Raw genomic sequence first — 10,592 nt, 5'->3', positions numbered from 1 at the left:
ATACTTTTTTTGCCCCACTGTACCAGGAGTGTATGAAAGCCACAGTCCAACACAGAACAGCTCACCTGTTTTACCACAATTCTACCACAACACTATGGACAACGTTTATTTCAAAAGATACTAAAATGGAAGTGAATACAAATAGCTGCAGTTATTAAATGTGAAAATGTTTACTTTTTCTTTTTTACTATATGGGAAAAGGTGATCCTTCTGACAGAAAAGAAACCTTCACAGAAACAATCAATAGAATGTAAGCAGGTGGAGTAATGAGTAGGATTCTGTGTTCAGATGGAAGTGAACGCTTTATCGGCCATCCCAATAAAAACTAGTTTAAAAATCCGGACATTTTCTGGGAAAGATTTGCATGTTTGTGGACGATCCGCTGCTCTGTTGACACTTCACGGGCCATAGATCGGTGACCTGCGGCTTAATTTGGGATGTGCCACTGCTGTATGAGGTCAAAAAAAAGGAGGTAAAATACTGGCTCTTATTTTACAGTGAGTATCTAAGGCCTACATTTATAAAATATTTGTATAAAATACTTCAACTAATTTCTTATGTGCCCCTGACCCATCAGCCATGGCATAACGTTAGGGACAGTGTTGGAACTGTTGGACTGGATGGCTCCACTTCTTATCCATCTTCTTTCTCTCCTACTAGTTCACCGTGAGGGACAGTGTTGGAACTGTTGGACTGGATGGCTCCACTTCTTATCCATCTTCTTTCTCTCCTACTAGTTCACCGTGAGGGACAGTGTTGGAACGGTTGGACTGAATGGCTTCACTTCTTATCCATCTTCTTTCTCTCCTACTAGTTCACCGTGAGGGACAGTGTTGGAACGGTTGGACTGAATGGCTTCACTTCTTATCCATCTTCTTTCTCTCCTACTAGTTCACCGTGAGGGACAGTGTTGGAACGGTTGGACTGAATGGCTTCACTTCTTATCCATCTTCTTTCTCTCCTACTAGTTCACCGTGCACTGAGCTTCCTTTTCCTCCTGAAACAGTTACCTATGTGTGTTTGATGGTGACAATGTAAATGTGAAAAAACAATGCTGTGTTCATGTTCCAGGTCTTTTGAAGGCACAGTAATTGAAGTGTTACTCGGTGAGTAATCCCAAGAGATGTTACCATTATAAACTGGTAATCAGCAACTGAACACAGTCAGTTATGTTCCCAACCCTGTTGGTTTATGACCAATGTTGACAATAAAAAATACAAAGGCTGAGGCTCAGCTTCAGGTTCCACATCTTGAACAAAGTCCTTAAAGTTTCTGACTGTGGCGGCCCTGAAGGTTCCTCTCCTGCTCATTTCAGGAGCGACGAGGTCGACTACATAGTCGGCATCCGGCTGAAAAAGGATAGATAAGATAAATCCGACTGTCTCATACAACATAACTAATAATAAAACAAATTCACTAACTGCAATCTTCCCCAGGGACAGAGACTCTTGCAGAGATTTGTCTGGTTCTGACGGATGTCCAGGAAGCCGTACAACTCATTTAGGAGGTGTACACTGAATAAAAGGTTACCAGGTCTTTGTATTCTTGCCTGGTGTTCTGGAAGAAGGGTTCATTGTTCTTTTTCCAGAGGCAGCCTGCCTCCGGAAGAGGTTCAGAAAGGACCTGCACATAAAAGGGAGGAAATTCACATTGATAAGTCTACATTTGAGGTGATTTAATCTCAAAATTGTAATGAGAAACAGTGTAGGGAAGTGAAAGAGGTATACGAGAGTTAGGTGTGTGTCACTATCAGAGAGAGTTAGGTGTGTGTCACTATCAGAGAGTTAGGTGTGTGTCACTATCAGAGAGAGTTAGGTGTGTGTCACTATCAGAGAGAGTTAGGTGTGTGTCACTATCAGAGAGAGTTAGGTGTGTGTCACTATCAGAGAGAGTTAGGTGTGTGTCACTATCAGAGAGAGTTAGGTGTGTGTCACTATCAGAGAGAGTTAGGTGTGTGTCACTATCAGAGAGTTAGGTGTGTGTCACTATCAGAGAGTTAGGTGTGTGTTACTATTAGATAGTTAGGTATGTGTCACTATCAGAGAGTTAGGTGTGTGTCACTATCAGAGAGTTAGGTGTGTGTCACTATCAGAGAGAGTTAGGTGTGTGTCACTATCAGAGAGAGTTAGGTGTGTGTCACTATCAGAGAGAGTTAGGTGTGTGTCACTATCAGAGAGTTAGGTGTGTGTCACTATCAGAGAGTTAGGTGTGTGTCACTATCAGAGAGTTAGGTGTGTGTCACTATCAGAGAGAGTTAGGTGTGTGTCACTATCAGAGAGTAAGGTGTGTGTCACTATCAGAGAGAGTTAGGTGTGTGTCACTATCAGAGAGAGTTAGGTGTGTGTCACTATCAGAGAGTTAGGTGTGTGTCACTATCAGAGAGTTAGGTGTGTGTCACTATCAGAGAGTTAGGTGCGTGTCACTATCAGAGAGAGTTAGGTGTGTGTCACTATCAGAGAGTTAGGTGTGTGTCACTATCAGAGAGAGTTAGGTGTGTGTCACTATCAGAGAGTTAGGTGTGTGTCACTATCAGAGAGTTAGGTGTGTGTCACTATCAGAGAGAGTTAGGTGTGTGTCACTATCAGAGAGAGTTAGGTGTGTGTCACTATCAGAGAGTTAGGTGTGTGTCACTATCAGAGAGAGTTAGGTGTGTGTCACTATCAGAGACTTAGGTGTGTGTCACTATCAGAGAGAGTTAGGTGTGTGTCACTATCAGAGAGTTAGGTGTGTGTCACTATCAGAGAGAGTTAGGTGTGTGTCACTATCAGAGAGAGTTAGGTGTGTGTCACTATCAGAGAGTTAGGTGTGTGTCACTATCAGAGAGTTAGGTGTGTGTCACTATCAGAGAGAGTTAGGTGTGTGTCACTATCAGAGAGTTAGGTGTGTGTCACTATCAGAGAGAGTTAGGTGTGTGTCACTATCAGAGAGAGTTAGGTGTGTGTCACTATCAGAGAGAGTTAGGTGTGTGTCACTATCAGAGAGTTAGGTGTGTGTCACTATCAGAGAGAGTTAGGTGTGTGTCACTATCAGAGAGTTAGGTGTGTGTCACTATCAGAGAGAGTTAGGTGTGTGTCACTATCAGAGAGAGTTAGGTGTGTGTCACTATCAGAGAGAGTTAGGTGTGTGTCACTATCAGAGAGAGTTAGGTGTGTGTCACTATCAGAGAGTTAGGTGTGTGTCACTATCAGAGAGAGTTAGGTGTGTGTCACTATCAGAGAGAGTTAGGTGTGTGTCACTATCAGAGAGTTAGGTGTGTGTCACTATCAGAGAGTTAGGTGTGTGTCACTATCAGAGAGTTAGGTGTGTGTCACTATCAGAAAGAGTTAGGTGTGTGTCACTATCAGAAAGAGAGAGTTAGGTGTGTGTCACTATCATAAAGAGAAAGTTAAGTGTGTGTCACTATCAGAGAGAGTTATGTGTGTGTCACTATGTATTAGAGAGAGAGTTCTGTGTGTGTCACTATGTATCAGAGAGATAGTTCTGTGTGTGTCACTATGTATCAGAGAGAATGTCTGTAAATCTTAGTGTGTAAAGTACCAAACTAACAACTTCAGATGCATAACAGTTTCAAAGTGTGAGAGCTGTATGATAATGATTAAGTAAAGTAATGCATCATTTACAGATTGGCTGAATTGATTAATCGTCAAAACAGGGTATATCCTATGATGGGTTGGATACAGAGAGCAAAATGACACATTTCCTGTATTCTGGGACCATTAATATGCACCTGACCATCTCCTGGATATCAGAGGAATGGTCTGTTTCTGCACCCGTCAGCTGACGATGCCCCTGACCATCTCCTGGATATCAGAGGAATGGTCTGTTTCTGCACCCGTCAGCTGACGATGCCCCTGACCATCTCCTGGATATTAGAGGAATGCAGCTGCCTCTGGGTCTGTTCCTGCACCCCTGTCAGCTGACGATGCCCCTGACCATCTCCTGGATAGTAGAGGTATGGTCTGTTCCTGCACCCGTCAGCTGACGATGCCCCTGACCATCTCCTGGATATCAGAGGAATGGTCTGTTTCTGCACCCCTGTCAGCTGACGATGCCCCTGACCATCTCCTGGATATTAGAGGAATGGTCTGTTCCTGGGTCTGTTCTCAATTGATGCACCGGAGCTTGCTGATGCAGTGGCACTAGACTTTGACCCTGATTCATAGTCTGGGTCAGCACAGAGATGAGGCCGTGTGCAGCCAAAACCCACCTTTGAACCAATGGGGACTCATTGTCTTCGCCTCCCTCTAAGCTCCGCCCTTCACGGAAAAATAATGCCAAAACTCCCAATGGAAAAGACTGGCAGTGAAGAGCACATTTAAACCTAACCTCATTCATACCTTCCTGTTCAGAGCAGAGAGAGAGAGAGAGAGAGAGAAGGGCCCAAGGCCGTGACACGGAACTGCCTACTCAGCCGTCCTGCTCACCCTACCTCAGTAACTCTCTGTAACTGTACAGTACAGTGTCCCAATGGGTGCTTAAAACACCTCTCGTTTGAGGACCGGGGTCTCCACAACTCTACTTTTGATACAACATACTATAGTTGATGATAGTACCTGTATCAAGGTGAGAGGATCTTAAAAGAGGAAGCTTCAGGGTATTTTTTATTGCTCACCATCATAGTACATCTGCTATTGGACTGCAGAGATTCCATCTGTGTTGTAAACGTACAGCTATAAACATTCTCTAGTCAGCTGTAATAAGGAAGGACAGAGGACTTTGGTCCGAGACGCTGGTTTGAAGCAGTACGTAACGTGTGTCTTGTGATGAGCTCGACGCTCCTCTGACTGCGACGAGGAGAGACGACCAGCAGACTTCACTAAAGGTAACGGCTAGATTGATAATATATGAAATACAATAACAAATCCTCATTTGAATCAATGGACAAACAACTATCTGCATTTTTGATCTGTTTTGATGACGAAGTGTTTCACTCCGCTGCTGAACTCTGCGAACTCTGCTGTGTGTCTGAATGCGCCTGTCTCTTAATCATTCCAAATCAAGTAAAGTGGAGAGGCATTGTTTGGTCTTTGAGAGTTACATTGTAACATTGTAGTAGTAACAATATCATAGTAGAGTGACAAAATACTGTAATGTATTATATTCACACTGCTCTGGTGAATGGAGACTGATTCCTTCACACTGCTCTGGTGAATGGAGACCGATTCCTTCACACTGCTCTGGTGAATGGAGACTGATTCCTTCACACTGCTCTGGTGAATGGAGACTGATTCCTTCACACTGCTCTGGTGAATGGAGACTGATTCCTTCACACTGCTCTGGTGAATGGAGACTGATTCCTTCACACTGCTCTGGTGAATGGAGACTGATTCCTTCACACTGCTCTGGTGAATGGAGACTGATTCCTTCACACTGCTCTGGTGAATGGAGACTCATTCCTCCACACTGCTCTGGTGAATAGAGACTGATTCTTCTCCTGTGAGACTCTATCCTCAACAATGAGTGCTATCTATGACAGCTGACTCTTCCATGTCAATCAGGTGTTGAGGTTTGATGTCCTGTGTTTTGAGAGGTGCTGTGACATCATTAAGGGGTGCTGTGACATCAATATCGACCATGGAGGGGAGGAGTGTTCTGAGGCGTGCCCAATCTCTACGGAGCGTCTCTATGCGTGACGGAGACAAGCCCACCTGGGCGGAGGCGGGGTTTAGGGACAATATGAAGTCCATCTCCGTATCTCAGATGTTGACCAGGTGAGAGGAACCAGAACCAGAACCTTTACCATTTAACCAATTACAAGCTCCATAGGCACCAGGTTTTAAGTCAATTCCAATTGAAGTCAGTCAATTCAGGAAGTAGACTGAAAATTAATTTTCAGTTCAATGAAAACCTCCTTTTATTTTCAATGACTTCACAATAAACCGAAGGAGGAGAAACTATTCCTTTTATCACTTTCTGAATTTACTGACTTAAATGTAATTGTCTCTGACCCAGCTTTTAACACATGACCAGCTCCATAGGTACAGGGGACAAGCTGGCTTTTCTCAAATCCTAGCCTTAACCATTAGGTGAGGGAAATGCAACACTGGCGTATCAATGTCTGGGGTAAACTTCATCCCACACTGAATTGCTTGAGCATTGCAATGTCTGTTTTGGTGAATATTGATGAAGGATTTGTCTTGTTCACATAACAGATACCAAGCCAGCCCTTCAGTAGAGGTCCCTACCCTGAACCATGTGGAGCACAAGACTGAGGTGAAACATCACACCACATTTCATGTCATCAACTTCTGATTGTCGACTGTCTCAGGATGGACACTAAGCAGCCTCTATCTTCTTCTGATTCTTTCTCCAGCAGATAACCAAGAATCAGACCTCCTACTCAAACGTCCGTGAGAAAACAAAGAGACAACTGTCAGAGAGCGCACAGGAACGCAAGCTGGAGTCCTTGATGAGAAACAACGGAGTGAGAGAGACGACCAGGATCCAGCCCAGTGTGAGAGAGAAGACCCGTGGGTCAACTAGCCTGTTAGGAGAGACGTCCCGCGGGTCGGCCAATCTCTCCCGCAGTAAGTCCATGTCCAGTCTCCCTGGCCCCTCTCCCAGAGTCGACCCGGCCGGGAGTATCGGAGCCCTGAAGGCTCTCTTCGAGTCAAAGGTCACCAAGGAGAAGGTGAAGAGCATCATGGGAGCTGTAGGCCAAGCACCATCACGTCCCAAGATGGCAGCTGCGGCCCCAGCCATCAATGGGTTTGTGGAGGAGAGAAAGGGCCCTATAGAGGAGAAAGCTGTACCTTCACCTGCATCCCCGGCTAGAGAGGAGGTCACTACACAGGTGAGCCAAACAAATCAAAACAATCAAATCACATTTGATTTGTCACATGCGCCGAATACAACAGGTGTAGACAGTTACATGAAATGCTTACTTACGAGCCCTTTCCAAACAATGCAGAGTTAAAAAGTAAGACAAGAACATAAAGAAAATAGTAACAAAATAAAATAACAATAACATGGCTACAGGAAGTACCAGGTAATAACATGGCTACATACAGGAAGTACCAGGTAATAACATGGCTACATACAGGAAGTACCAGGTAATAACATGGCTACATACAGGAAGTACCAGGTAATAACATGGCTACATACAGGAAGTACCAGGTAATAACATGGCTACATACAGGAAGTACCAGGTAATAACATGGCTACATACAGGAAGTACCAGGTAATAACATGGTTATATACAGGAAGTACCAGGTAATAACATGGCTATATACAGGGAGTACCAGGTAATAACATGGCTACAGGAAGTACCAGGTAATAACATGGCTACATACAGGAAGTACCAGGTAATAACATGGCTACATACAGGAAGTACCAGGTAATAACATGGCTACAGGAAGTACCAGGTAATAACATGGCTACAGGAAGTACCAGGTAATAACATGGTTATATACAGGAAGTACCAGGTAATAACATGGCTACAGGAAGTACCAGGTAATAACATGGCTACAGGAAGTACCAGGTAATAACATGGTTATATACAGGAAGTACCAGGTAATAACATGGCTACAGGAAGTACCAGGTAATAACATGGTTATATACAGGAAGTACCAGGTAATAACATGGCTCCAGGAAGTACCAGGTAATAACATGGTTATATACAGGAAGTACCAGGTAATAACATGGCTACAGGAAGTACCAGGTAATAACATGGTTATATACAGGAAGTACCAGGTAATAACATGGCTACAGGAAGTACCAGGTAATAACATGGCTACATACAGGAAGTACCAGGTAATAACATGGCTATAGTAGGGTAGGTAGTAGGGTAGGTAATATAATGTAGGTAGGGGTAAAGTGACTAGTCAATCAGGATAGATAATAGACAGAGTAGCAGTGTTGGTAGTAGGGTAGGTAGTAGGGTAGGTAATATAATGTAGGTAGGGGTAAAGTGACTAGTCAATCAGGATAGATAATAGACAGAGTAGCAGTGTTGGTAGTAGGGTAGGTAGTAGGGTAGGTAATATAATGTAGGTAGGGGTAAAGTGACTAGTCAATCAGGGTAGATAATAGACAGAGTAGCAGTGTTGGTAGTAGGGTAGGTAGTAGGGTAGGTAATATAATGTAGGTAGGGGTAAAGTGACTAGTCAATCAGGGTAGATAATAGACAGTAACAGCAGGGTAGGTAGTAGGGTAGGTAATATAATGTAGGTAGGGGTAAAGTGACTAGTCAATCAGGGTAGATAATAGACAGAGTAGCAGTGTTGGTAGTAGGTAGGTAATATAATGTAGGTAGGGGTAAAGTGACTAGTCAATCAGGGTAGATAATAGACAGAGTAGCAGTGTTGGTATTAGGGTAGGTAGTAGGGTAGGTAATATAATGTAGGTAGGGGTAAAGTGACTAGTCAATCAGGATAGATAATAGACAGAGTAGCAGTGTTGGTATTAGGGTAGGTAGTAGGTAGGTAATATAATGTAGGTAGGGGTAAAGTGACTAGTCAATCAGGGTAGATAATAGACAGAGTAGCAGTGTTGGTATTAGGGTAGGTAGTAGGGTAGGTAATATAATGTAGGTAGGGGTAAAGTGACTAGTCAATCAGGGTAGATAATAGACAGTAACAGCAGTGTAGGTAGTAGGTAGGTAATATAATGTAGGTAGGGGTAAAGTGACTAGTCAATCAGGATAGATAATAGACAGAGTAGCAGTGGCGTATTTGAAGAGTGTGAAAGTGTGTCTGTGAGTTGCATCTATATCTATGTGTGTGTGTTTTGTATGTGTGAGCGTATATTGTGTGTATGTGTGTGTGAGTGTGTATGTGTGTGTTGGAATGTCAGTGAGGTATGTGTGAGTGTGTGGGTAGAGTCCAGTCAGTGTGTGGGTAGAGTCCAGTCAGTGTGAGTGGGTAGAGTCCAGTCAGTGTGTGTGGGTAGAGTCCAGTCAGTGTGTGTGGGTAGAGTCTAGTCAGTGTGTGTGGGTAGAGTCCAGTCAGTGTGTGGGTAGAGTCCAGTCAGTGTGTGGGTAGAGTCCAGTCAGTGTGTGGGTAGAGTCCAGTCAGTGTGGGTAGAGTCCAGTCAGTGTGTGGGTAGAGTCCAGTCAGTGTGTGTGGGTAGAGTCTAGTCAGTGTGTGTGGGTAGAGTCCAGTCAGTGTGTGGGTAGAGTCCAGTCAGTGTGTGGGTAGAGTCCAGTCAGTGTGTGGGTAGAGTCCAGTCAGTGTGGGTAGAGTCCAGTCAGTGTGTGGGTAGAGTCCAGTCAGTGTGTGTGGGTAGAGTCCAGTCAGTGTGGGTAGAGTCCAGTCAGTGTGCGGGTAGAGTCCAGTCAGTGTGTGTGGGTAGAGTCTAGTCAGTGTGTGGGTAGAGTCCAGTCAGTGTGTGGGTAGAGTCTAGTCAGTGTGTGGGTAGAGTCCAGTCAGTGTGTGGGTAGAGTCCAGTCAGTGTGCGGGTAGAGTCCAGTCAGTGTGTGTGGGTAGAGTCCAGTCAGTGTGTGGGTAGAGTCCAGTCAGTGTGCGGGTAGAGTCCAGTCAGTGTGTGTGGGTAGAGTCTAGTCAGTGTGTGGGTAGAGTCCAGTCAGTGTGTGGGTAGAGTCTAGTCAGTGTGTGGGTAGAGTCCAGTCAGTGTGTGGGTAGAGTCTAGTCAGTGTGTGGGTAGAGTCCAGTCAGTGTGTGGGTAGAGTCCAGTCAGTGTGCGGGTAGAGTCCAGTCAGTGTGTGTGGGTAGAGTCCAGTCAGTGTGTGGGTAGAGTCCAGTCAGTGTGCGGGTAGAGTCCAGTCAGTGTGTGTGGGTAGAGTCTAGTCAGTGTGTGGGTAGAGTCCAGTCAGTATGTGGGTAGAGTCCAGTCAGTGTGCGGGTAGAGTCCAGTCAGTGTGTGTGGGTAGAGTCTAGTCAGTGTGTGGGTAGAGTCCAGTCAGTGTGTGGGTAGAGTCCAGTCAGTGTGAGTGGGTAGAGTCCAGTCAGTGTGTGTGGGTAGAGTCCAGTCAGTGTGTGTGGGTAGAGTCTAGTCAATGTGTGTGGGTAGAGTCCAGTCAGTGTGTGGGTAGAGTCCAGTCAGTGTGTGGGTAGAGTCCAGTCAGTGTGTGGGTAGAGTCCAGTCAGTGTGGGTAGAGTCCAGTCAGTGTGTGGGTAGAGTCCAGTCAGTGTGTGTGGGTAGAGTCCAGTCAGTGTGGGTAGAGTCCAGTCAGTGTGTGGGTAGAGTCTAGTCAGTGTGTGGGTAGAGTCCAGTCAGTGTGTGTGGGTAGAGTCCAGTCAGTGTGGGTAGAGTCCAGTCAGTGTGTGGGTAGATTCCAGTCAGTGTGTGTGGGTAGAGTCCAGTCAGTGTGTGTGGGTAGAGTCCAGTCAGTGTGGGTAGAGTCCAGTCAGTGTGGGTAGAGTCCAGTCAGTGTGCGGGTAGAGTCCAGTCAATGTGTGTGGGTAGAGTCCAGTCAGTGTGTGTGGGTAGAGTCCAGTCAGTGTGGGTAGAGTCCAGTCAGTGTGTGGGTAGAGTCCAGTCAGTGTGTGGGTAGAGTCTAGTCAGTGTGTGGGTAGAGTCCAGTCAGTGTGTGGGTAGAGTCCAGTCAGTGTGTGGGTAGAGTCCAGTCAGTGTGTGGGTAGAGTCCAGTCAGTGTGTGGGTAGAGTCTAGTCAGTGTGTGGGTAGAGTCCAG

General features: G+C 45.3%; 1 protein-coding gene across 6 annotated transcripts in view; it reads left to right on the top strand.

The window, feature by feature from the left end:
• The first annotated feature begins 4,298 nt into the window (after positions 1-4,298).
• Positions 4,299-10,592, top strand: part of LOC110489519 (uncharacterized) — a 31,462-nt gene continuing 25,168 nt past the window's right edge. Inside the window, exons 1-4 of one of the 6 annotated variants that reach the window (XM_090199221.1) lie at positions 4,299-4,822; positions 5,529-5,711; positions 6,153-6,213; positions 6,317-6,793. In XM_090199221.1, coding sequence (XP_090055347.1) covers positions 5,575-5,711; positions 6,153-6,213; positions 6,317-6,793 — 675 coding nt within the window. In that variant the 5' untranslated portion in view covers positions 4,299-4,822; positions 5,529-5,574. Of the gene's footprint in view, positions 4,823-5,498; positions 5,712-6,152; positions 6,214-6,313; positions 6,794-10,592 lie in introns of all 6 variants that reach the window. The other 5 variants (XM_036945635.2, XM_090199220.1, XM_021562233.3 and 2 more) reach the window with 5 other exon arrangements.

Source organism: Oncorhynchus mykiss, chromosome 15 (assembly GCF_057628025.1).
Source record: "Oncorhynchus mykiss isolate SJ-2025 chromosome 15, ASM5762802v1, whole genome shotgun sequence".
Classification (NCBI taxonomy): domain Eukaryota; kingdom Metazoa; phylum Chordata; class Actinopteri; order Salmoniformes; family Salmonidae; genus Oncorhynchus; species Oncorhynchus mykiss.
This window is presented reverse-complemented; position numbering and strand designations above follow the sequence as displayed.